General features: G+C 29.5%; 3 protein-coding genes across 6 annotated transcripts in view; 2 read left to right on the top strand and 1 right to left on the bottom strand.

Moving 5' to 3' along the window:
• LOC149882154 (uncharacterized) overlaps positions 1 to 26,947 on the top strand; it is a 145,684-nt gene that overhangs the window by 85,465 nt on the left and 33,272 nt on the right. The window lies entirely within an intron of this gene.
• LOC145191034 (uncharacterized) lies at positions 432 to 5,551 on the top strand. Its single transcript, XM_090066302.1, has 11 exons — positions 432 to 541; positions 2,565 to 2,643; positions 2,802 to 2,875; positions 2,997 to 3,034; positions 3,145 to 3,352; positions 3,518 to 3,760; positions 4,110 to 4,276; positions 4,429 to 4,610; positions 4,746 to 4,960; positions 5,054 to 5,223; positions 5,433 to 5,551. Exons 2-11 carry the CDS (start codon positions 2,567 to 2,569, stop codon positions 5,454 to 5,456), a joined length of 1,398 nt encoding a protein of 465 aa, XP_089922428.1. The 5' UTR covers positions 432 to 541; positions 2,565 to 2,566; the 3' UTR covers positions 5,457 to 5,551.
• LOC145191699 (mediator of RNA polymerase II transcription subunit 12-like protein) overlaps positions 5,806 to 26,947 on the bottom strand; it is a 30,022-nt gene continuing 8,880 nt past the window's right edge. For all 3 annotated transcript variants that reach the window (XM_090066282.1, XM_090066284.1, XM_090066283.1), the window contains exons 17-42: positions 26,804 to 26,927; positions 26,398 to 26,668; positions 25,794 to 26,150; positions 25,600 to 25,708; positions 25,150 to 25,277; positions 24,170 to 24,286; positions 23,940 to 24,081; positions 22,945 to 23,068; positions 19,100 to 19,291; positions 17,065 to 17,202; positions 16,811 to 16,944; positions 15,758 to 15,856; positions 15,256 to 15,327; positions 14,719 to 14,897; positions 11,507 to 11,639; positions 11,351 to 11,419; positions 11,026 to 11,277; positions 10,695 to 10,874; positions 10,326 to 10,584; positions 10,155 to 10,237; positions 9,804 to 9,994; positions 9,381 to 9,552; positions 8,626 to 8,755; positions 7,311 to 7,427; positions 6,711 to 7,148; positions 5,806 to 6,363 (exon numbers count right to left, since the gene is read on the bottom strand). In XM_090066282.1, the coding sequence (XP_089922408.1) occupies positions 6,140 to 6,363; positions 6,711 to 7,148; positions 7,311 to 7,427; positions 8,626 to 8,755; positions 9,381 to 9,552; positions 9,804 to 9,994; positions 10,155 to 10,237; positions 10,326 to 10,584; positions 10,695 to 10,874; positions 11,026 to 11,277; positions 11,351 to 11,419; positions 11,507 to 11,639; positions 14,719 to 14,897; positions 15,256 to 15,327; positions 15,758 to 15,856; positions 16,811 to 16,944; positions 17,065 to 17,202; positions 19,100 to 19,291; positions 22,945 to 23,068; positions 23,940 to 24,081; positions 24,170 to 24,286; positions 25,150 to 25,277; positions 25,600 to 25,708; positions 25,794 to 26,150; positions 26,398 to 26,668; positions 26,804 to 26,927 (4,434 nt within the window). In that variant the 3' untranslated portion in view covers positions 5,806 to 6,139. The remainder of the gene's footprint in view (positions 6,364 to 6,710; positions 7,149 to 7,310; positions 7,428 to 8,625; positions 8,756 to 9,380; positions 9,553 to 9,803; positions 9,995 to 10,154; positions 10,238 to 10,325; positions 10,585 to 10,694; positions 10,875 to 11,025; positions 11,278 to 11,350; positions 11,420 to 11,506; positions 11,640 to 14,718; positions 14,898 to 15,255; positions 15,328 to 15,757; positions 15,857 to 16,810; positions 16,945 to 17,064; positions 17,203 to 19,099; positions 19,292 to 22,944; positions 23,069 to 23,939; positions 24,082 to 24,169; positions 24,287 to 25,149; positions 25,278 to 25,599; positions 25,709 to 25,793; positions 26,151 to 26,397; positions 26,669 to 26,803; positions 26,928 to 26,947) is intronic.

Raw genomic sequence — 26,947 nt, 5'->3', positions numbered from 1 at the left:
TTCATGAAGACTTTTCACTTTTTTGATTGAAGCCTTACATATTGCAAGTGTGTCAGCATGCGCCATGACAGACTAAGCATAAAATCTCAACCAATTTTCCTTTAAACCATTAGATTTTATCTTTAACCTACAATCGTTTGTTTGTTCACAATCAAACACGCATACAAACACGATAAATGAATGTAATTGTAAAGCAATGTTAATTTTATGATATTTATTTATGCTTTAAATTTTTAATTGAAATGTTTTTAAGAAGCATTGCTTAGCTGACATACACTAATTTATTTAATTAGATCAACAGAGCAATGTTTAGAACCTAAATTAAAAGAAAGTTCCAGGAAGAGGTTTTTTTAGGGACCTGGGGATATGTTTACCTTCCAAGGCTTCCAAAAGTCTTTTCCGACACTGCCTTGTGAATGTTGAGCTTTATAAATATCAAATGCAAGCTTTAATACTTCTGTTACATTGTAAATTGCTAGTGTCTTCTGGGTTTCGTTATCGTCCTGTTACCACATGCATAATTATATGCAAAAAATATGAGGTATGTTCTATTCTTCTGCAATAAACCATCCCAATATTCTTTTTAAATAATCCGTCAATAGGTTATGTTTCACTGATTTAGCAAAGTTCATTAAATAATCTTACTTTTGCTTAACAGTGTTCCTGAGGGAATAACTATTGCTTCTGCTTTTTTAAAGTTTTACTTTGTAAAATTAAACATAGTAGATTTTTAAATCTTTTATTTAATTAAGTTGGCTTTGAGAATTGGAAACATTGATTTCCTAAAGGTGTTTCTGCAATTTTCTGTACCAAAAATTGCCCAAGCAGCGCTTTGAAACCGCACTCTCACTTCAAAGAACCCAAACCGAACTGCTACATAAAGTTTAGATTCCTTCCTATCTCTAATATTAAAATAGTGAAATGTTTTTATATTAGCAAAAAAAATGACTGACCAGTAAAAACGTTCGAGTATATTTTTCTTTAATATTTTGCTTTAAAACTCGAACAGAAAGTGCGTTTACGGCAGGTTTTATTAACAAAAGAGAAATAACATTCTAAGCGGATTTTCTCTCACTTTAGAATGTTCATCTCTTGTTTGCTCGACTCTGTTAGACCAATCAAATTTTAGACCAATCAAATTTCTATAAACTTTGCTTGAATGTAATTAGTGCAAATTAACTGTTAATTGGTTTCGTCTTATTCACCGGATTTTATAAGACAGATAAAAAATAATTACAGCTTAGATAGTAAAACCTCTTTGTTTACAACTCTTGCAACAAAATATCGACTTTATAATATACATTTTAACTATTTTTGATAAAATTTTCGTTTTGAAAACAACCAGAATCTTTCCTAATATCATTCAACACAATGGGTATGATAAAGATGAAGAACGCAACTAATTAAATGTCTTGCAGATTCAAAATTTATAGAGCTACAGAATGATCTTCCATTCAAATAGATGAACGAGATCTAAGATCATATTACTTTTTCAGATCTTTTTTTTTCTCCAAATATATATTCATCTTACTTATTTATCTTAATTAACAAAAATCTTGGTCGTCTCAATTTTTATTTTAACTTAAAGACAATTTTAAAAGGATGAAGAAATGGATGCATGTGACTCAATGAAGATCATGATTTTTTTGGCTGATGCCATCATACTCGCTCACCGCTTCCGGATTTATCTTCCAACTGTATTGATTTGAAAAAATCTTTTCTCCTATATAATTAGAAACACTTAAAGTCACGTGATGATAAATAATAGGACTATTTCTTAATCTTCAATGACTGATCTTCAGGTGAAAAATTTTTTCATCATGCAATAATTGAATAAGATTGCTGTCGAAAAAGTGAAACGCTAAAATTAAGAATTTTCCCGTTATTTTGAAAATAGTTACTTTTCATACAGTATCAAACATATTAGCTCAGTTATTTAATTTACAGCTGAGAAAGTTTTTTTCTTTTCAGTCCGAAAAATTTTCTTTATCAACAAATCTCAAATGAGTGCTAACTTAGGTGCAGGTTTGGGAAAAAAACTCTTCAAATGCCGAATAAGTAATCTTGGTTACTTGAAAACTTCAGTTAGACAATACAAATATACCATACTAAGAATGAATATGTATTGTTGGTAAATGACGTTTCATGGATTTCATCTCGTGAAAAATTTTTCGTAAACTTACAGGATTATGGGACCTCAAGTACTTTTAAATAATAGAAAGTTACATTGTTTAGATTCCTCATAAGAAAAATTAAAATGTTTTAAGAATCTTAGTCATCATTTCTTTGTATTCGCTTATCATGGATTGTTACATTTTCAGGGGGTAAAATTTGCTTAAAATGTTTATAAAAAAGCAAAACTTTAACCTTTTTTAGAAAAGGATAAAAAGCTGCGCTTTAAACATCTTTTTGATTGAAAAGAGTAAGATCTTTTTTATTCTTTTTTACTTGATTGTGTGTGTGTGAGTCTTAACTTAAGGAATCTTAAAGTAAGTAGAAGAGCTATGGTCTCGTGGATTTACGAGATGAATTAATTTCTTACAACAATGACCTCTACTTTATAGGTATGTTGGACCAAGTCTTTTGTTGCTTTGCTCTTTTTTTAAATGCCGTTGTTTCTCATTCGTGGCTTAGTTGTCCACCGTAAGTTATTTATTACTAAATGCATAGAAAAAACTTTATAATGATATTTAGAAAAAATATATATATTATGCACCCATGTTAGCTAACATACAGTAAAGTTACACAAACATGGGTTTCGTGAACTAAACTTGAAACTTAATTTTGTAAATTATTTTCAGCTCACTTGTAATGGCATTAGGAAGAGGAGGAGTACAGAACGCAGTTTGTGACGGTGATCCTCAGTCCAATTTAGGTGAGAGCATTTTAACTTTTGCGATATTCAAACGTAATCATTTCGTTTGAAGAAAAAATTTTCATTTTGTTGCGATCCAAATTACCATTTCATTGCTTGTTTTGTTTTTTTTGAATTACAGTTCCTGTTACGCAATTACGCGCCGGAGACAGGCTGAAGGTACAATTGCATTTTTAAAAGTTTAAAATTAACCTTGCACTATGTACTCTTTTGGTGTTAAAAAATTGCATTTTTTTGTAATTACTAGTTTTAAAAATGACCTTTCCTAGGTTGGTTGGGTTTCAAACAACCATGCGGGCGGTTATGTTCGTCTTTCTCTCGTTCCGTTGGGTCAGCATACTGCAGAAAATTTCCAAAAAAATGTTTTGAAGTTTGCTTGCTTTGGTAGTGATATGCGGGCTGATAAATTGCAAGCATCAAAGTATGGTGATTGTTATCATCCGTGTAATGCAAGATCTGGATGTGAATTTCAATCAGGTAGTAATCCCAGTTAAAACAACCGAGACAGATGTTTTGTATATATTGATAAATGTATTGTCTTAACTAATTAACTTTGTAAAGTTTTTGCAAAGGTATGCCAATAACAAGATTAAAATTTGGGGGAAAACGCCGCTTTTTGAAGTTTTTTTAAATTCGTTACAGAGAGTGATGATTGCGAAAGATATGATACAACAATCAGCATTCCAACAAATTTAAAGGACGGTGATTATGTATTACAGGCAGCCCTGTTAGTTGGCAATTCAGAAGCACCTTATTACAGCTGCTCAAGATTGAAGATAACAGGAGGAAATCCTATTTTAAACTGCTTTTCAAAAGAAGAACCGTTGACGTACACGTGTCTGAAATCGAATGGTCCAGCTCTGGAAACGCATTTTCTTAAAACAGGTTTAAACTTTATTTTATCTAAATTTCTGATATATTAAAAAAAAAAAAAAGAAAGAAACAAGATTCTAAAACTCAATTCGAAGTAATTTGAATGAGCTATGGGTGTCAAAATGCAAGTAAGATGTTCCATCGTTATAAATAACAGAGAAATTTGATTATAAGATTATTTTTTTTTCCTGTTATGTAAATGTCACAAAATTTACTCTTTGCAACAGGTTGTACTGATGCTTCTTGAGCTTTATGACAGTTATCCAAATTCCATGTTAATCAAAAATAAAAACCCAAACAATTAGTATTTAGTGTCAAGTATTACAATTTTTTTTTTCTATTCAAACTTTCAATATATCAGGTTCTGAGCGTGGGGAATTTTGTTTCCATATAAACGGCACAATAGGTGGAATTGATGATGACATTCGTGAAGTCCCAATAAACGTCGATTGTGATCCGAGAATAGGCTGCATATATTCTGTTGATAGCAGTTGCGAAACAAACAACCCGTCGATGAAAACAATTTTAGTAAGCTTATTTTAAAATGCATGTATATATCCCTGATTTTAGTTCAATAAAATTCGTTCATACATCTTCATTATTTAATTATTATCAATGTAAAAGGTTAGTTTAAAAAAAAAACATAAAAACAATTTTATTTTTAAATTTTAATTTTGAAGACCCCAAGTGTCAATCCAAGACAACCTAAATGTAACATCAGCAACTCAGTTCCATATCCGTTAAGCTCATGTAATGATCTTCGGCAGAATCGAGACGAAGAAGGAATTGATTGTGGTGGTGTATTTTGTAAACCATGTCCAACTTTGCCTCCTATTGAGGGAGGAAGCTTTGATTACTTTGTGTAAGATTTTTAAAAAATCTGCATTAACCAATTTCTTGGTGAAAGAGGTTTTTGATTTTCATTTTATTCAGTTATGCACTTGTTTTTTTTTACTATTCAAACGTTTTTGTACTGATTTTATTCTATATTCTACAGTCGTCCTATCAACCAATCAGCAACTATTTGGGGTCAGGGTAAAAGTGGCGGAACATTTGAGTTAGCAATCGAAATAAAAAAAGATGTAACAGCTGATTTATGTTGGCAGCTCACGCTGCAGTATGGACGCCCAATACAGTTTAAACTTGATGGAAGTCCACCTGTCGGAAATTGCGTTTGGAAAGATGGCGTTCTTGTTTATGTTAACCCAGCAAGTAAAAAAACAATATTTTTTATTTTCTTATATTAAAGATTTAAAAACAGTTTACACAATATTAATAAAATCAACAATAAAACAACTCGATTAGGTAACATTTTCACTGTCGAAAAACAAATTTGGAGTGCGAATCCAAAGAGTGGGCAGAAGCTATTGATTGATTTTATTGGTTACCCTCATCCTTCAGACTTAGACAAAGATCCGTGGACTGATTTTAACATGAGGCCATTAACTGCTACTTTTGCGATTAAACCTAAAGAGGTAGGCTACGTGAACATTTCGCATTTGGAAGATAAGAAAATAACAAAACTACTAGTAATAATGGTAACAGAAAAGTTTTAAAAAAAAAAAAAAAAAAGATTTTTAAGACATATATAGATAAATTGAAGTTGCGACGTCCTCTAAATCTGATTTAAGTGTAAGATATTATCTCAACAGATTTTTCATAGAACAGCATTTTTTCTTTTTAGATGTGCTACAACAAACCATTGTAGAAATTGTAACGCGTATAACGTGCGTCTGATGTACATAAAATTTATATTTGTCAAAATATAGTCAACTGTCATAAATCAATTGTATGGTATAAAAATATTTTTTTTATTTCAGTTTCCCTCGAAATTCTCCAAAATAAATTTTAAAAAATATTATCCGGGGCGCTTTTGGTAGCCTTTCAAACTAGTTCAACATCTTTTCAAACACTATATGTAGAATGGCATTCTAACTTAGAATTATCTTAAAACAATAGTTGTTTTTTCAATCGCCAATTTAAACTTGACGTTTATTTTTGTATGTTACACATACATTTACAATATTAAGGGTCTTATGATTTATAAATATTAATTATTTTCTTTGCATTCATCTTAAAAAATATTTCAATATTTTAATTTTAATTCATATTTCTAATATTCAGTTTTGTGTAAAGCTGATGTCACTTTATCGCGTTTACAAGAAACTTTTCGAAAACTATTTAAGTTAATCTCCTCCTTGTAATTGGGCCGAGACAGGCCTTACTTTTTTAAAGAAAACTGTTCAACGTTTACTTTAGGCGATATGCAGGCTAAATTTAGGAGTGAAACGTGCCTGAATGGTAAATTGCGTAAAACGCGATGACAATTTTTTCATTGCATGGTCAAATTACGTTGTTTTATGCTGCTCATCTGTAGGAGTGAATAGAGAGCTATTGATATGGTGCTTGTGGTCGTTGATTCGGTTGCATCGGAAGGCTCTGAGTAGCAGTGGGAGCGATTTGAGCCTGTTGATATTGAATTAACATTTGAGCTTGGTAATCGTTAACAGGTGTCGATAGCTGATGCTGATATAAAGACGCTATGTCTGTCGATTGTTGCAATTGGATGTTTGTTTGAAAGCCATTGTCAGGTATCTGTCTTTGCATGCCAATATCTGTAAAATAATAGCACTTTGGAAAGAATTATTAATAATAAGCACTTGAAAAATAAACTACTATCAGTAAAAAAAATTTATTAGTAAACCATTAATCAATAACTCAATGTTTAAATCAATAACTAAGGAAAAGCTTAAATTTGCATTTAGAACTTGTTTAAATATCGCTTCTTAAATTTAAAGTATTTATTTTAAAATAGGACGTACTAACATGATGTAATGCATCATCGTTAGACAATACAAATTTGAAGAACCGGTTACATCTACGGTATTTTCGCCGAATACTTGAGTTACTGACAAAAAAATGTAAATTGCATAATAAAATAAAAATTCATTTAAGTACATACTCATCAATTGCCTATACATTAGGCTTTGCTGAGGTACGGATCGTTGCGGTTGGGTTGGTTGGTGTTGAGCCGGTTGTTGCTGTATAGACTGTTGCTGGATAGATTGTTGCTGCATAGACTGCTGTTGGATTGATTGTTGCTGCATAGACTGTTGCTGCATAGACTGTTGCTGCATAGACTGTTGCTGCATAGACTGTTGCTGCATAGACTGTTGTTGCATAGACTGTTGTTGAATCGTTTGTTGTTGAATCGATTGTTGTTGAATTGATTGTTGTTGGAGAGATTGCTGTTGAACTGATTGCAGTTGGATGGATTGTTGTTGGATTGATTGCTGCTGTATTGGTTGTTGCTGAATGGACTGTTGCTGTTGCTGCATAGGCTGTTGTTGAACTAGTTGCTGATTCTGAGATAAGATTCCTGTTTGCAAAAGACTTTCTCCTAAAAAAATTTTCTAAAATGTTAAATCGAAAATTTTTTTAAAAGTTGAGAAAAGAGAATTTTACATTTAGTTTTATGTTCAGCATCGTGTTTAAATTTGTGTTTAAGATTGTATTCTACATTGAAATGAAAATTCAAATACTAAAGTAACTAAAATTTTACTTGATTGATTCTCAGAAGGAATAATTAGATGTTGATTATCGTATGAGCTTTTCAACAGCTTTCTAAGCATTGAAGTCTGTTGATTGTTTTGGGGATATTGACTTTGTAAGTTTGGACCTAAAGTAAAAAAAATAATTATTTAAAAAAAAACAACAACTATGTATTAGTAGAGCATGGTTAGGAAAAATCAAGAAATCTCGGAATTTGTGGAAATTAAATTATAATTACGCCTGCTAATCTCTCGTTAAATGATTAATTTTGGTAACTTCTATTAATTTTCTATGATTCAAACGTTAAGCCAGGGAATCGGTACAACAAGCAGCCTGATACTTGCTGGAAATGTAACTGTACTTGCTGATAATTCAACACTTGGTGTGAGTTTCAGCAAGTCCATAGAGTTTAGCAAGATTATTAAATTAGTTCAGAACAATCCTCTTGTAGCTAGAGAAGATGTCTAAAAGAACTTAATAGATTCTTCCTACCGATACATTGTTAATTTTAACAGAAAAAAACTGAAACATGAAAGAGTTGGGGAATGGGAAAGTGTGTCTTCTTGGAATCCAATGCTTTAGCATCCTTCTCCAAGAAGAGTAAGAACAAAGTAGTAGAATGTTATCTTCTATAGACATCATGCTTCTGCGTTGATACATTTCTGACAGGCTAATGAAAAGACTACTGGTCCTTACGATGCATTATATTAAAAAATTCAAAATTATATTTATTGAATCTAATTTGAAGTGTAACCAATTTTCTTGGATTATTAAAATTGATTAGAAAGATTTCAGAGGGACTGTTATTAAGAAACTTTTTATAGAATCCATGAGCTTTCGCAGAGCATACTTATCAAAAGTGATATTGCAAGGGAGGTCAAGCATGAGCAAGCAAGTTTTTAGTGGGCTACCTTTAACACTGTAATGGAAAAAGTAGAAAAACTAGCTGTTAATCATTACAGATTTCTTTTTGCAGTTTTTTGAAAACCAAGTAAACTGTCTTAAAAAAGAGAGGGAAGAGATCTAATTGATCTGTGAATTTGTTGCCTGCTTTTATTCAAAGTCGCACCTTAAGCCTAATGAAATGACAATTATGATATTCAAAGTTGCATCTTAAGCCTAACTAAATGATAAATGACAAAAATGTTGCTGTAGCAGCACATCTTTTTAATTATCCAAGTTAAGGTTGGCAGAGAGACTAGCAAACATTTGTAAAAATAAAAAAAAAGAACAAAAGCAAGAACAAGTGTGAACTAAAATATGCAGATTTTATAATATGTATGTGGATTGTGCATGCAAGCATGTATTTATGTATATAAAATAACCTTGTAACTTCAATTGTGTATTTATTAACTGTTGCTGCTGCTGTTGAAATGACATCTGATGCTGATGCAATGTTGGTTGCTGCTGATGCGAATGTAAATTAGAAGTCTGAAGTGAATCAGAAATGTTCATCTGTAGTAAAAAAAAAAAATAAAAGAAAAAGAAATTAGTTTGTAAAGCATTACATTGCCAATATAAATTTTAAAAAAATTATATCAGGAAATAAAACTTATAAATTTATGCTTACATAAAGTAATGGAAAAGTTAATTATATAATTCCTCCCATATAAAACATGTTGCAATTTTTGCAAGTTATTGTTTTGAATCTTCCACCTAATTCTCATATATGCCTGTTGGTGAAGTCTAGTTCAAGTAGTTTATTAATTTAAAACAATATCTTTTATTTTAGAAAATTATTCATTAAACAAGAGACTTTTGCTTACTATAAAATGGATATTTATGAAAGCACAAGGATGAAATAGCTAAAGCAAAGTTAGAGTGCAAGCAAGCTTTAAAAATAGTTTTAAATATCAGTTTGCTTAAATTCTTTAGAAACTTTCTTTGTTTCTAAGTGTCAATTTCTTCCAAAAATTATTAATATGATAGCTCCACTGAATTCAAAAGTGTGTGAAGAGTAATATTGTTTCTGAAAAGTGAGGTAGAAACAATATTATTCTTTAGATACTTAAAAAAACTTTGTAACACTTTATTATTTTCTGTTAAGTTTTGTTAAAGTGCTAAGCAATAATCAACTTACACTTGCTGTAGCTTGCTGCTGTTGATTAAATATGTCCAGTTGCTGCTGTCTAGACAACTGCTGCAGTTGAGATGCAGCATTAGATGGAGCTCCAATTTTACGTGCAATCATATTCTGGAGAGCTGTTTTTGTAGTATCATGCGACAAATTGCTATGAATATTGGTTGCAACCCTGAAAAAAGAATTTTTATTCCTTTTTAAAACCAAGCGAGAAATGATAGCACCAAGTATAAAAGTATTATTATTTTGAATAGCTTATATTTTCATTCCTAAACTAGAGGGTGCTTTGTATCAAAAAAACATTTTTTGCACCTGCTCTTCAAATATAATAAGTGGTTATGAAAATGTTTTTTTTCTGGAAATTCAAATACTACATTAAAACCTATTGATTTCTTCATAACAAAACAAATATATTATAATCACCTGACATTAGGAAGAGGTTCTTGAGATAGTCCTATGAGCTGTTGTTTATACTGCACTGGTTGGAATAGCTGTGGAATATCTTGAAGGCTACCTAACTGTTGCTGTTGAATTAATAGTTTTAACTTCTTATGTCTTTGTTCTGTAAGGTTAGAAGTGTATGGCTGTGTTCGAGCAAATGGCCGTTTTAATTCCTATAGCCAAGAATATAATTGTAAAATTTGTCTCAAATTTATAGCAGATTTAATTTATAAAAATCTATTTCATAAAAATCTAAACATAAAACTTGTCTTGAATGATTCATTACTTATTTCAAGGTATGTAGTTATATAAAACTTTTGTCAAATGTTATACCATCTGCTTAACAGACTCATCTGCAGATTCTATTGGTGCAAGTAAATGTGATAATCCTGTTTGGTTGGAAGGTGTTAGTGGACCTGGACAAAGAAAAATAACTTTTGAGTAAGAATATGCAACCAAATGTGTTATTGAATTATAAATAATACACTTGCAATAACAGCTCACCAATAGCAGGAGTATTTGGCGTAGATGGCTGACTTTGTAGAGCAGCTTCTTCTTCAATGTTAATATTAACATAATAGCTGAGTGGTTTTACTTGTTGGTGAGTGTGGTGGATCAGCTGAGAGAATTCATCCATATAATGAAGTGTTTGTTTTTCAACACGAACTGCTCCAAACATTGACAAAGCTAATGGTGCAGGATGTTTAGAATCTTCCAAAAGATCCCAAGGACTAACATATTGAGAACCTGTTACTACAAGACCCTACCATAGAATTAAAAAAAGATAATAGCAAATGTTTAAATTTTTTTAAGAGATACCAGAATAAACGTTAACAGCTTCATTAAAAGAAGAACTTTACTGAAATAACTGACCTGCTCTAAAAGAGCATCTGAGTGTTCTGATTTGTTAAGAGGAGTTGATGCATTTCCTTGTGAAACATCTGGAGAATGAACTGGTTCTGTAGTGATTATTTCACACATAGATGTGTGCAATGGTAAAAGCTCCTCACAGTATACTGTAACAGCTGTGACAGGTCGACTTGTGATCTCTTTCTATAAAACAAAATTTTTTATTTATGCAATCAGAATACTTGCTGTCAAAAGTTTAATGGAATATTATATTGCTGTTAAATGTTTAATGAAATAATAAAAAAATACATTATTAGTGGGGATTTTTAAAACAAAAGGAGTAGATAAAATTTACCCGTAGTCGTCTCACAACATTCGAAAATTTAGCACCATCAGAACTGGGCAATTGGTTTTGTTGGGCAAGTACAGTTTCAGAGATCTGTTGTGACTGCAAAAGCAAAACAACCATATCTGTGACATTAATAAACATTGACCCAGCTTTGTCACTTTTTGGTATAATATCAGAAACAAGTAAATGGAACAACGCAACTGTCCAATCAAAAATTATGGTATTCTTTTCCAAAATAGCATCAAAGAGCATGCCAATCTTAAAATAAAAATGCAAAGAAGTTTCTTTTTATAAACAAATAAAGTCAAAAAAAATTCTGTAAAATACATACCACATTTAACCTGAAATTTAATGCATTGAGTAATACTTCATATTCTTCAGGTAGCAAGTCTAATTTTTCCTATTAAAAAAAAAATTGTATTTTCAAAAAAAGCTCAAAAAAAAATGTATTATTTAAAAAAAAAAAAAAAAAAAAAAAAAAGAATACCTCTTCAGGGGCACATAAAAGTGTTTGTAGCTGTTTAAGAAGAGAAATTAAAACCATGTTCTTATTATTATCTTGATTTCTTACACAGCTGGATATTAAACCAAACAATGTCTTTTGAGAATGAGAATTAAACCTAGTGAAATAAGACAAAAGTGAATTTAAATTATAATTTTCACAAAATCACTTACCTCAAACTTTGTGATAATACTTCTTGCTTTCAAGCTTTTTTTTTAGGACAGATACTTTAAAATAAACTTTAAACTTTAGTTCTTAAGTTATATTTTTAATGAACAAAGAAGTGAACCATGAATTTTGACACCAGCATAATGATGAATTTTACTGTACATCTTAACTTGCAAAGTTCTTTTCATGATTTACAAAGAACATCTTATGAAAATTTGCTTTCATTCATAATTTTCAAATGGTATTTGAAAATTTTCAGCACTTTAGAAACTGATGCACTATTTAATATCATTTTGCATTAAGTTCAGCCAGTCACTATTGCAGCATTGTCAAAATCTTAATAAGAAATTACTGGCTGTCTCATAATTTCTTCAGTATATACAAAAAAGTTAAGCTTTCTTTGCTGGTTTTCTTCCTATTACATGCAAATATACATGCTCCACAATGACGTTGACAAGGCTCAATTTTTTTTAAGTGAAAAATCATTTCATATCGAGTTTGTGGCATGTTTATATCCTGTTTATCAGTGAAATTCCTTTTGGTCACAAAACAGTTAAAATATTGGTTCAAAATTATTTAAATAAAATTAAGAATGTATCTATGGTATGTATGTAATGTAAATAATATTCAGAATTTATTAATTCCAAATATTATTTACATACATTAATATGATAAAGGAATGTATAATATAATAAAGGAATGTATAATATAATAAAGGAATGTATAATAAATTAAAGGAGTGTATAATATAATAAAGGAATGTATAATATAATAAAGGAATGTATAACATAATAAAGGAATGTATAATATAATAAAGGAATGTATAATATAATAAAGGAATGTATAATATAATAAAGGAATGTATAATATAATAAAGGAATGTAAAACTTGACGAGAAAACTCAAACATTTAAATATCAAATGTAATTATGAATTTTAGTATCAATTTTTAAAAATTATGAAAAACTTTAATAACAGCGTTATAAATATTATAACTGCTCATTGTAAACAGCAACTAAAATTTTTTAAAAATTTTTCAATCAGCTTATTTCAAAGTTACAAAGCAAAAAATAGGTGGTCACATTTTTGACTGCAACTCAAAGTGGATATTCTACATATACATAGCAGTGAACTTTACAACTTAAATTCAAAATATCAGTACCTTCTTTGTATCTGGATTTACTAAAAACCTTTAATGATTGAGTTTTTAACTTTGCTTTTAAAAACACTGCTTTGTTATTTCATTTTTTATTGTTTACTTTTAATTTAGGATAATTTAATTAACATTCTTTTCTTTAATGGTTTAACTTAAATGGTTCAATATATATATACTAGGGTCAATCAAAAAGTTCATATAATCAATTTTTTTTATAACAAAGAATAAGCATAGAACAATTAAATTAAGAGTGGATCATGAGTAGGCACCATGCTTCAAAATAATCTCATTTAAATCTGTTTTCAGTTTTTCCAGTTGCCGTTGCATATGATCATATGAATGTGACCTTAAGTTTGTCTCCATGGCTTCTTGAACCTCTTCCTTTGTCTGAAAATCCAAATCCTTGCGATAAAATTCAAATGAAGAGAAAGCATATCTGTCCAACAAGTTAAAGCCTGGGCTATATGGAGGTTGAATGACACGGGTGACTTTTTTCTCAGCAAGAAAGTCTCTGACTGCAGCAGACACATGTGGCCTGGCATTATCGTGCTGAAGGAGTATTGTGTTCCATGTTACTCTTTTCATGCCTTTGTTGACAAAACTAGAATGCATATTTGATAGGAAAAGCATGTACACTTCTGAATTGACCAATTGTCCATTTGGAAGTACCTCAACATAGGCCTTGCCATCAAATTGCCATACTTTTTGCATCAAATTGTGATCTCCTGATAGGTTTTGGAGCTTCTTCACCCTTTGAAATCCAAGCGCGATTACTGCGTTTGCACCTGATCAATCTGTGGTAAATCCATTTCTCATCCACAACAATTAGACGTCGTTCAACATTCAATTCATCTTGTAGGATGATCAGAAATTTATGCGCAAATTCAACCCGATTTTGTTGATTTGCTTGGGTGAGGCCATATGGAATCCATTGTGAACAAATTGATCTTTTCATCAATTTTTCGGTGATTATTGAATAAACTGAACCAAAAGAAATGTTTACGACATCACAAATTTGCTCTATTAAAAATTTGTTAAAAATCTGTCTTCATCAAGCAGTTGTTGAATGATCTCAATGTTGTCTATAGTTGTTGAGGTACTGGGTCTACCTGACCTCAATTCATCTGAAAACTGACTATAATCACTTATGTTTGATGTAGAATACTTTTGATAGTACTTGTATACTGTTTGAATGGAAGTTGCATCCTCACCCCAGGCAGTAGTTATGAATTTGTGAGCATCAGATGGAGACTTCTGATTACGACAACAAGTCTCAATTAACAATCTAATACCAACTTTGTCAATTTGCATTATAGCTTTAATTATTTAAATGATCTAGATTTAAAAAATTCTATTTTATTAAGCATATATGTACATAAGTTAATGTTAAGAATATCTATAAAAAATCTTATTGGCAAGAATATTAAAACACCAATTATACGAACTTTTTGAATATACCAATATATATATATATATATATATATATATATATATATATATATATATATATATATATATATATATATATATATATATATCCATTACATATAGATAAATTATGTGTTATACATATTCACATAATTTATCTATATGCATTGAATTAATGTACAAATAAGAACATAAAATAATTTTTTTTATAATATGTTTAAGTGTATCTTGCTTTATTGTGCATTTTGATTTACTTAGGGCTTATTAGATGAGTTAATTTTTGGTAGGCATATTAATAAATATGATAATGATGATTAAAGAAGTAGTAGCAGTAGGAGTTGTAGCAATTCCCATTGTTTGCAATTGTTAACAATAATAATAGCTAAGTTTTGTAAAGAAGCTAAAAGTTTTGTAAGAGTATCTAATGAAAGAGTTTATGAATTTACCGACTTCGCCGCCACCAATTTTCTTCTTCCATTATTTCAAAAGCTGATTTCAGCACTTGCCCTTGGAATGGCAAAGAAAGTTTATTTATCAAAGAGCCCACAGAGGAGTTTTTATGACCATCTTCTGTAAGTGAAGTCATTATAGCATGTCCAATTGCAGATAAGAATTGAGGTAGGTCCTAAAAAAAAATAAAACTGCTGCAACAAAATTGCTTCTTTTTATTTAAAGTAGCAACAAAATATCTTTTCAAAACATTTATTTGTTAGTTTATGAAGAGATTATAGTTGTAGTAATATAATAGCAGCAAAATAATATAATAGCAGATATTAGCAGCAAAAAAAATACCTCAAAAAATAAGAAAAAAAAGGATTGTAAAAAAAAAGAAATTTCAAAACTACACTAAGCAAATGGTTTAAAATAACTCAAAAAATAATAATAGCAGTTTGTAATACCATTAATAGGTTGTAAAAATTTATAATAATTTGTAAAATTTTGTAATAATTTAAAACAATTTCTAAGAATTTAAAAATACATACCTCTTTTGAAGTAAACTTGATCATCAAAAGCAATTCAAGTGTACTCACATGCAGAGACCACTTGTCTAATTCCTAGATAAATAAAGATTATGTAAAAACCTTTCTTGTTCTTTAATTTACCAGGGCATAAGAAACCAGTTATACAAAGATTATTTTTCATAATGAAATTATGCATGCAAATAAATTAAAGGTTTGTGCAGTAGAACAAAGAAGAACTTTTTAAATTGCTGGTATTAGTAATTATGTTATCAAGGCAAATATTGCACTTGTAGATAAAGCAATAAAGAATCACTGTTTGAAAGAATCAATGCTTTTTAAATTTTATTTAGAGTTTTTTTTAGTGTTAATGTTACCTTAGTACATTAAAAGGATTGATACAGCATTTGTTATAGCGGAAGCTGAGTGTATTACTTAAAGTACTAAGATACAACAAAAAATTATTATAACATAGGTAAAAGCTAAAATATTAATGAAATTTAAAACCAATAAAAGTTTAGCATACCAAACAGATACGACTTGCTGTCTCTTGAAAACACTCTGATGGCTTTATTGTGCAAGATAAATTTGGTTTTCCTACTAAAATTGATATTAATTGTTGAACCTAAACAAAACAAAAAAATTATTTTCAAAACAGCAAACAAAACTTGATAAAAGAGATGAGACCCAGAAATACCCCAGTGTTTGAGGTGTAAATATGAAAATTACTTTTTACTATGTTTATTATTTACCAATAACAGATAGATGGAGGAGGTACTAAGCTATGGATAAAAAAGGTTTGGGATCATTATCCTGATGGACTATCTTGCCTAAAAGTTGACTCCAGTCCAGACCATCGATGCTGAAAAATCATTTCAAAAGATTTTACCAGCTGGTGGCATCATCATAATTTTGTAACATAAGTGGCCTTATTATGACAATCATATATCTAGTAAGCAAAGTGAGAACCTTTATGGCAGTGAAAGAGAGTTCTAAGGATCATTTTAAAGAAAACATGTGCATATTCTTAACTTAATTAACTTTGTTAACAAAAAAAAAAAAAAAAAAAAAACTTTATAAGAAATTCTATCCAGTAATTTTGAGAATTTTATAATTACCCCATTTGACTGTAACATATGTTTTTGGTTCTACAAGCTGAACCTTGGTCTATCATCTATTTTTTAGAATAAAACATGGTCCAACTGGGGTATTCAGCATGCATATTTCTACAAAGTTTCTTAAAAGTTGAAAAAGATCTTTTAATGTATTGAAAGTGAAGCTTCGTAATTAAAATATGAAGAGGATCGCTAATTCAATTAAATTTACAGTCAAACAAATAGTTTCGTAATATTTAGAAAAAATTCTCTCCATATTCAAAATAGAAAATACTGAATTTGACTTTCATGGTGTAGAAATTTGGTAAATTGTAAGTTTCCTTTTTTAATTAATTAAAAAATATATCAACAACATGTTCCTAAATTCAGAGATCAGAGTTTAAGATTTACTTTTACACAAAGGACATTCACACTAGTTAAGAAAACATAAAATAAACACCAAATGAGCTGAAATAATAACTAACTTGTTCCAGGTTCTGGTCACCTAGTGCCTTTAAAATGACTTGCTTGTTACTGTGTTTGAGGAAGTGATCTTTTATCCAATTCTGGTTTAATAAAAACTTTAATGTTTCCCATGCACGTGATGCAATATTTTTACCTAGAATTACATTAAAAAAACTAAATAAGAAAAAACCAAAAAAAATAGAAATTTATAAAAATATGATTAAAAAAGATTTGAGTCAAGAAAAATAGTCTGAACAGAAACAAGAAAACTTACTTGTATCTTTAGCTTGCAAAAACGGAGACTCAAACAATTCATTTGAGGGAATAGGATCAAGTGTTCCATTCTCAAACAAATTTGTAAACACATCATCATTTGAAACATCTTCAAAGGTTTGGGATGCTTTAATGGCAGCTTTTGATTAAAAAAAAAAAAAAAAAAATAGAAAGAGCAAAAATAGATGTCAAAATTAAATTAGTTACGCAAAACATCCACAAGATTTTGTACAATTCATTCAGGCACCTGTTTTAAATGCTTTGCACTTAAATTCTATGCTTATTCACTTATTATTTATCTATCCTTAACCAAAGGGCTTCACATGCAGCTTAAGTCAGGACTATTGAAAGACCAAGCCATAATTTCAATGGTTTGGTCTTGGTACCAAGATTTGATGCTTTTTGCTCTGACAAGGTGCCGTATCATGTGGGAAGTTAATTGATGAAACAATATTGTTTTCAAAAATGTTAATATAGTTAGGTTACTTAAGACAATTGCACAACTTGTTGTTAAAAAACTACATTAAAAAAAATCCCAGAAATTGACAGGTTTGCAGAAAAGTAAGCACTCCATATTTCTTTCTACCATTCAACTTTTTCAGCTCCTATTTCTACATAGTTGTTTTAGAAGTGTCAAAAGAACAAGATATGAATGTGATGTGGTATATTTGAAAGCTTCCATTTCTCTGCAATGTGCTATGGTTCTTTTTGATTAGTTTTTGGAATTGAAATAAATCTACATTTGTATATGAGCTATATGTCATGAAAAAAAACTTTATGACTGTCTCATAACTTTACAGATATTAAGTAGTTTAATATATAATGTAATAAAATAAATTGACACCAATACCCAACTTATTAACACATTACAAGCGAGGCAGGTAAAAATACCTGCTTTGCGGACTGCTGTCTATTAATGGGTCGTGTATTTTTACCCATTTGAATGAATTTACTTTAAAAGCGGCACAAAGTAATTTTACTCGATTGGTTTACATATGAAACTGATAAGACTAGCTCGTACTTTTTTGTTTAGACTCTTCAGACTCTTCAACGTAATTTCTTTAACATTTGTTTATAAATAAAGATAACGAAAAAATCATCAATTTTGTTATGTTATTATTTACATTCCGATTGCTCAAAATTTATATGCATAGACTAAGCAATCTCTAATCGTTTTCTCTTTTATATAAACATTCATTAATTAAGGAATGTTAAACAGATATTTTAAAAATATTTCAGACAGTTTTTATTGAGCTTTTGACGATCGAACATCTTTTTTTAAATATTTTTTTATTACAAAAATTTTTGTCGCAAAAAATGGATTCTGATGGTAGTAGTGACAGTGAAGTTTACGCAGACAATTTATCGCAAATTGCAAGTGATGCCGATATTGCAGAAGTTGAAAGCGAGTGTGAAAGTGATGAGGAACCGCATATTAGATTTCAAACGCGTAGTTTTATGCAAATTTTTGCCCGCTACGCACACCTGTTTAGTCTATTTCGCTACCCCCTTATAATGTGTTAAGTTTTATTAAGAATTCAAAAAACTGTAAAATCTTTGTTTAAAATTTAAAAATATTTTCCTATTTATGAGGTACAAGGCTTGAAGTTAAGTACTTAAAACTCCTTCAACTTGTACCTTTGTAGCAATAAAAAATATGTTTTTGTTTCTTCTCCAAATAAAGAAAACATTTTTTCTTTATATTACTGATAAATATTTATTATAGTTTAGTCATTAAATAAAATATTGCACAATTATTTTATACCATAATAAATATTAGATAAGTATTTTGCAACAATATGATATATAGCTATTAGCTATTTTAGTGTCTTTAAACCAAATGAAGTAGCTAACTAAATCAAACAAGCAAAATCATCTCAGGTATTAAAATAAATTTTTTGTTGAAAACTATTAACTTACATTCACAATATATTTAACAACATTTTTATTTTCAACTTATGCAGATGATACTATAATCTATACTCATAAAAAAAAAAATGCTAATCATAATGAAAGAGTAAATTTTCTAGTGATACCTCTTTGGGACAAAATCAAAAGACTTTTGAAGATAGGGAGCATGTTTTCAAACAACACACTTATTAAACCACCCATCAGTAAGTAATGCTCCATTGGAAACAGTTCGATTGACGTTACTAAGTGATGATCCATGCAACTATTCAAAAGTTTCTCTAAGATCATACAAGTTAATGGCATGCCAATAGAAGAATCTAAAATATATGTTTGCACATCTGTGTGTATACATATATATATATATATATATATATATATATATATATATATATATATATATATATATATATATATATATATATATATATATATATATATATATATATATATATATGTATGTATGTATGTATATATATATATATATGTATATGTATGAATGTATATATATATATATATTTGGGGGGCCTTAAAAGTAAAATGTTGAAGTAATCCTGTGGCACACTTTTAATTTGTTCCACTTATAGAAAAAAATTATGTGCAAAAAATCATTACAATTAAACAAAACTTATTGTTGGTCTTCTAGACTTTAAGTTTGATTAATATGTTGCAAAAATGTTCAAACTATATAGTATGATCATTTTTGTTTCATTTTTTTCAATTTGTAATGACATTTGTACTCAGTGCACTGACTTTAAATCAATTAATCAGTGTTGTCATAATTATTAGTTCTATTATTTGTTTCAGGGTTTAAAATGGAAACCAGAGGACAAGTAAATGTTAACTTATTCAGTTCATATGAGCATAAAATTCTGGGAGCAAATTTATCATCAATTTCTCAAGCTTTTGGTCACTTTCTGAATCTCTACAAAGTAGAGAAAATGACAGTTCAAGATGCTAGTTGACAGACAAAGGAGTGTCTGCTTTCTGAAAAAAGTCTGGCAGCCAAACGTGGAATTGATAAACTGGAAGTAATACTTACTGAATGGAAATATTTCTTAAAAGCATAAAGACAGAACAACTCCTGGACACAAGATGAAATGAGGAACTCCTGGAACAACTTGAAAATCTGTTTGACATCACCCATTTAAATGCATGGACAATTATTAAAATATAAGAAAACAGGGCATTTCTCCTCTCTCAGAGCCAAAAAGGCTCTAGATAAGTTGGAAACAGCAAAAAGACAGCATACATGGGAGTAGCAGGAAGCTGATTTTTCATCTGTTTTAAGTGATGCAGAAGAAAAAGATGACATAGATGAAGAAAAAAAAACCATTAGCAGAAATGATTAAACAAATGCACCAAAAAGGCCCCAAATCAGCATACTCTCCTGGAATAACATCCACTTTAGGCAGAACAAAGACTTCATCAAGAAATACAAAAAATTTTTCTAGTAAATTGTGTTTGGTCTTGGACATGATGTGAGAATGTTGGATTTCAATTGGAACTCACAATAAACCATGCTAGAGCAAGCAATTAAGCCATCAGATTGTGTAATCTACATTCAGAGTTTTCAATAACTGCAACTTTATTTTCAGTTATTGAAAACTTTAGTTTCTATTGGGATGGTAAACTGATGGAGGCTTTGACATCTCATAAGACTGTCTCCCAGCCCTTATATCAGGTTTTGGAATCAAGCAGTTGTTGGGTATTCCAAAACATTCATCAGGAATAGGTGAAGCAGAAGTATCTACAGTTGTTCAGTGTTAAGAAGAGTGGGGTGTAAAAGATCAGCTGGCAGCATTGTATTTTGATACAACAGCTTCTAATACGCTTTGATACAATTGCTAATAATACAAAAAGACTTTGATTGACATTTCCACAGAACTCCTTATCTTCAGAAGGTTCGAAGTCAACTGGTATTTTTTGAAAGTGTCCTGGAAGCTTCATCAAGTTTCCTGACTGCACCAGTTTGTTTGGACATCCTTGAATTTGTTTGAGTTTATTCACAAGCTGAACAGCAAAAAGACAACTAAAGAGAGTTCTTTGAGCTTTAAGCTGTGCTACTTGTACATGTTCCTACTTGAAGAATTAGATTTTCAGCACACAGTGCCATGTATCAGGCACAATGTCCAAATTTATTTATATGATAAAAATATGGCTGTTCTGCAATCAAATCAAGATGATCGTTTTGTAAGAAGATGAATCATATGAATGAGCAGATGAAGTATTAAAAGGATTGCCAGGCATAAATAACATGACTGAGAGAGGGGTGGCCCTTATCCAAGATTCCAATAAAAATTAAAAACTAGGATCAGCTTTAGTTTCTCCTTTAACATTCTAGCACATACCAGTTCTCCTAAACACTCTAGCACACACTAGTTCCAGTGGTCAGTAAGTGAAATTAGTCTAAACAAGTGAAATTAGTGAAACAATAATGCTAAACATACTAGGACATGACACTAGTATTGATAGGATATTTTGGCATCCAAAGTTTAAAACATTACTTTTACAGTTTATGTAATTAAAATTACTCAATTAGAAATTCTTTAGAACTGATGTGACAAGCTAAACAAGTGAACAATGGATATGAGTAATCAAATTAAATTCTAATACTACTAGGATCTAAATAAATAACAATTAATATATTGCTTCTTATTAATCTAAAGCTACCTCTAAATATCAACTAATGGTAGTGATTCTTTAACATAATTTTTTCTACATAATAGGAATAGAATGGATGGGTGCCATTGTTAAATTTATTACATTTATTTTTTGGCTATATACCGAGGACCACCCTTAAAGACACACAGACGTGTGTGTGTGTGAGTGTGTGTGAGTGTGTGTTCACACACACACACACACACACATACACACACACACACACACACACACACACACACACACACACACACACACACACACACACACACACACACACACATGCTACCATCCATCATAAGAAAATCACTTGAAATATATGCTTTATTACTATTAAAGCTACATGAAAAATAAATTAACTTCATTGATATAATTCATAGCTTGCTCTCATGCAGACACCTTTAGCAGCAATAACCATTTTACAATTACTTGACTTCCTGAGGGACTTATCTGAGGGAATGGCATGATTTTTTAAAAGGCCCAAATACACTTCTTTTGTCATTATTCTATCAATTTTAACAATATTACCAGTATTATTTTCACCAAAACAATCCCACACCATGACACTACCTCCACCATTTTATACAGTTGGCACCACACACTGTTTCTTCATCCATTCCACCAATTTTTTTTTTAAATAAGTGCTCTTCTCTTTAAACCAAAAATTCGGAACTTAGATTGTTGGTCCAAAGAAAATGTTTTCAGTCATCAAAAGTAAACTTTTTATATTATTTTTCCCACTGTAGTCTTCTTTTCTTATTTTGGGCCAAAAAAGTGGTTTCCTTGTAAGTATTCTACCACTAAGCCCTGCTTTCATCAATCACCTCTTCACTGTTGTCACAGAAACTATCAAGGTTTTTTTAAAGACCATATTTAGGTAAATAAAGCGTAGACACCAACTTGAGACAATATGAAAACCTATTTTGTAAAATTTATGATTTTTATTTTCAAAATTTTTTTTACTTAAATTATCTACCCATGTTTATATTGCTATGATTTACTAACATTACAAAAAAAAGATAAAACTTAAGCACTTGTTTAAAAATCTGTCTTTCAAATAAATATGGACAGTAGTGCATATTTATACAATCTTTTGCAATATTCTTTGTGCTAAATATACTTATAACTTTTTTACTCCATTATCTTTTCATTTAAATCTAGCTTTAGTCTTAAAAATCCATTATACTTTTATTTGTCTATACTTAGACATGTCAAATTTAATAAGGAACAACACTTTATTGAAAACGTATTAGCATATAAAAAGATGGGGGAAAATGTTAACTTTTTAAATGTTTTAAGACTAATCACCTACCATTAGGTGACTTAATTGCTGGTAGTATAGCTTTCTGTAAAAAACAGTTTATATTAAAACAGCATCTTGCAACCAGAATGCATATAAATGTGGATAGTGAACTGCAAACATCAGGGCTTCCAAGCTAAAGATGAGATTAAATTTTTTTAATGATTATATCATTTAAAAATTATTTTAAATTTCTGTTAATTATATAACTTAAATTAATAACTACCAACTTAAGCAAATTAAAAAAAGCATTAATGCATTAAATTTAAGCAAACTATATTGTAGAAGATAAAATATTATGCAACAAGGTTTTTTATTTTAAAAATTAATCTAAAGATTTTACTTAATTATGGGATTTTTAAAATTCTTGCCTTTCCTTAAAAATTCCCTTTAGCAGTAATAAAAAAATTACCTTTGCAGGGGAATGCAGCACCCATTACTTAATTTAAACTTATTCAGAATACTTTTAAAATGAATGTTTAAAACTGAGGCAATATCAATTATATCTAGAACTGAAATATTTTAACAAACCCATATAAACCCAGGCCTTATATGGGTTTGTTAAAATATTTCAGTTCTGGTAAGAGTTTTATGATATTGTTATTTTAGCATTTATAGCATGTAAGCTATAGAATATGATAGCATTTATAGCATGTAAGCTTTAGAATGAAGCAGTTCTGAAATTTTTCAATCATAGTTGATTTAGAAAAGTCAGAAAGAGGGATTGCATTATTTGTTAATACTAAAGAAATCTTTAATTAAAAAAAACTTTAACAAATTGCAAAAGAATGGGTGCTTATACTGCTATTGAGATAGTTATGTTATTTTTTCTACGAAAAATCATTAACTAAATGTGTTTGATTCAAAAAATATTTTTAAAGAGAAAGCCTAAACAGTCAGAAAAATCAAATGAATAGAAAAGATAAAAATAAAGATAAAGAAAAAAAAACAAAACTCAACAAGAAAAACTGATAAAACAATATTAGGAATGTAAAGTAATAATTTACATTGATACTTAAAAGCAACTCATCAAATCCAAATTCATTTGACGGGCTGCAGCAGAGAGCTTTAGCAACACCCAACCACAGAGGACTGAGAGCACTGATCCGTGAAGTCACTTCACAGCACAAAATGCTAATGTTGTACAACCTTCAAATGATAATATCTATGTACTAGCTACATACAATTCTGCACAAAAACAGGCAAAATATTTTATGTTTGTAGATTAAAAAAATACCCTGTTTGATTTTGAGATTTGCAGACTGCTGTAACAGCATTGCATACAAAACTAAACAAATCATCATGATGATCACTTCTCAAGCATTCCATCCATATTGGGTCAATTTTTGACATTCTATAAAATGACAAGTACAATCTATAACATTAAAAGAATGAATAATTAACTTTTAGTTTTATATAGATTTATTACTTTTACACTTATTCTTAATATAAATATAATATCTGTAAGGATTTCTAAGACATAAAAGGATTTTTTTTTTCAGCATAAAATGATACTGTTGTGCTTTGAGAAAAGCGTAAGCTTTTGGAATTACATTAGTCTTTTTCCATTCATGATTTGGAAATGCAGTTAGGTAAGGACCAGAATGGATAAAGAAAAGGAGATTTTTGTGTTACCTTTTTTTTTTTATTAAAAAAAAAAAAAAAAAAAGAAATCCTATGAATTTTTGTAAAAAAAAACACAAAACACCCAGAATTATTAAGTGTTATGTTCATCACAATTAATTGTTTGATTTTGAAGCTAAAAGTATTTGAGCTCACATTGCTATCACATGCTCTCATGGAAAGACAAGAACTTTTCTACTAAAATTTAAACATCTCGTTTGCTTATAGGGATCATTTTTAGTTCTAATAAGCATTATCAAAATATTTAAAAATTAGGCTTAGTAACAAACGTTTTTTTTCTAAGAGTAATTCACAGCAGAACTATCTATAGATTTCCTTCCATGACTGCTTTTTAAATACACATTTTTTCTTAAGCCTGTTAAAACTTTTTAGTTTTTTAAATTTTTTTTGGTCCCAAAAAATATCAATCAGATGTTACTCCAGATATTAATAACTTCTTTTTTACATCATTGATAGATTTTATTTTTGCTGTTCACACTAATCACTTTTTATTCTTTTGCTCAAAAATGTTTTAATAACTGCACACAATTACTATTTGTTAAGTTACAATACAAAAATAACAAGTGCCCTAACCTTAAATGGAAATATTCTTTTAAAAAGGAAGGGTCCCAACTAAGATTAAGATGGGTTGGCTGTATGATTGAGCAAATTGCATTTGAAATCTTGCCAGAAGCTGTGCTGAACACATTTTCAAATCGGTGCTGTAATAATAGAAACTCTATAGATGTGGTACAAAATAATTAGTGTAATATTATATACACAACACTGATAGTAATATAACACAATAGAATAAGAGATATGTGCTATAGATCTGAAAAACAGAAAAAAAGTGGTTTGACTTTACTTTAAAACATAACGAGCCTAAGTAAAAAAAACTTTGTTTCAATTATTTTATGGTTGTAAAAAAATTTAGACAGCTGTAAATTTTGAAAATGGAAAACATATACATATCTTCAATTAAAGAAGTAATGAGTACTAGGTTAAAGATCTGATAACTTCATTATATGACTAAATATTTATTACCTGAAGATGTGTACAAGATTCATACATATTGTGAAGCAATGCAAGAGTACAACGCTCAGTTGACGAGCACACACCAGGCTCTGCAATATTTTCAACTCTCTGCAACAAACTTTTTAAAAAAAAGTACAAACAATAATTCATATTTTAAAAAAAACTTTTAATATTCAGATAACTTTTAAAAAAATTAAACATACCCTTTGAAAATAATTGCCGTTAACTCACTGGAATTAAGAATACATTTGAAATACTTGTGGATTATTGCAGTTGTTATAAGCAGTTTTGATAACTCACTTTGTTGCAAAAATGAGGTTTCTTGTTTGCTAAAATATACATTTTCTTGCCGGGCAACAAAGAAACCAAGAAAATCTAATAGTTCTTGTATATTTCCAGATATCTCTAACATGTCAAACAGCAATAAAAGTTGCTGAGAAGTTGGAAACTCAGAGCTGATTCCATACTTAGTTGGAAACGCTTGCTTCATTGCTTTAAGAGTCTCAGAAAATCCACATGATATATTGAATTGATCAAAGAATGATAAAGCTTGGAATTCTCTAAATTATTTACAAAATGATAAGTATGATATCATAACATTTATATATTTAATCATATATTTTTAATATTACAAAATCAATATATTCAATATTACATTTGTTATATTGTAACATTGATAATCTAATTATATTTAATACTATATATATTAAACGTATTGTAAAAAAAAGTAAAACATTTATTTACTTGATTTAATTACTTAAACTTAATTTTTTTTGGTTTCTTACTTTTATTATGAACAAGACATACCCAAGTATTTCAGTCTTTTTCTCTTGATTTCCCCCATTAAACAGATCCATCAGCTGTTTTTTGATTTGATTAACTTTTGATTTTTCTTCGCGAAGCAATTTTCCAACACCAAGTAATAAGACCATTCTCTGGTTAATCTCATGTGTTTCACCGTTCACACATGGTATTGGGAAATGCAACACATACAATGCATTTGCCTCAGCACTTGTAAGGTTACTCTTTTTGGAAAGTGAAGGTTCAGAAGTAGATGATAAATTAAATAACTGCGGAGCTAAATTTTAAATTAAACTTTAATTTTTTTAAATAAATTAAAACAGTAACATAAAGGTAATGGATAAAAGTTTACCAATGCTAAATTTCTTTTATACACACTTACAAACATGAAAATGTTATAACTTCTGAATACCTGCTTCAAACACAGGGTCATCATTAAGAATACTGTGCATAAAATCCGCATCTATATCAAAATTAGTAGTAGCTCCATCATAATCATGATCACTTAAACTTGGATGGCGGCAATCAACTGCATGCTGCATATATAAATAGATAA

This window comes from Hydra viridissima, unplaced genomic scaffold, assembly GCF_058129835.1.
Source record: "Hydra viridissima isolate aposymbiotic clone 2 unplaced genomic scaffold, HvirCarnegie_v1 scaffold_11, whole genome shotgun sequence".
NCBI classification, from domain to species: Eukaryota; Metazoa; Cnidaria; class Hydrozoa; order Anthoathecata; family Hydridae; genus Hydra; species Hydra viridissima.
The sequence above is the reverse complement of the archived record's forward strand: the minus strand, read 5'-3'. Positions and strand labels throughout refer to the sequence as shown.

Coding starts and splice junctions, on each gene's coding strand:
- LOC145191034 (XM_090066302.1), top strand. CDS start 2,567: ATGTTGGACCAAGTCTTTTGTTGCTTTGCTCTTTTTTTAAATGCCGTT. Junction 2,876..2,996: donor TGATCCTCAGTCCAATTTAG/GTGAGAGCATTT, acceptor TTTGAATTACAG/TTCCTGTTACGCAATTACGC. Junction 4,961..5,053: donor TGTTTATGTTAACCCAGCAA/GTAAAAAAACAA, acceptor CAACTCGATTAG/GTAACATTTTCACTGTCGAA.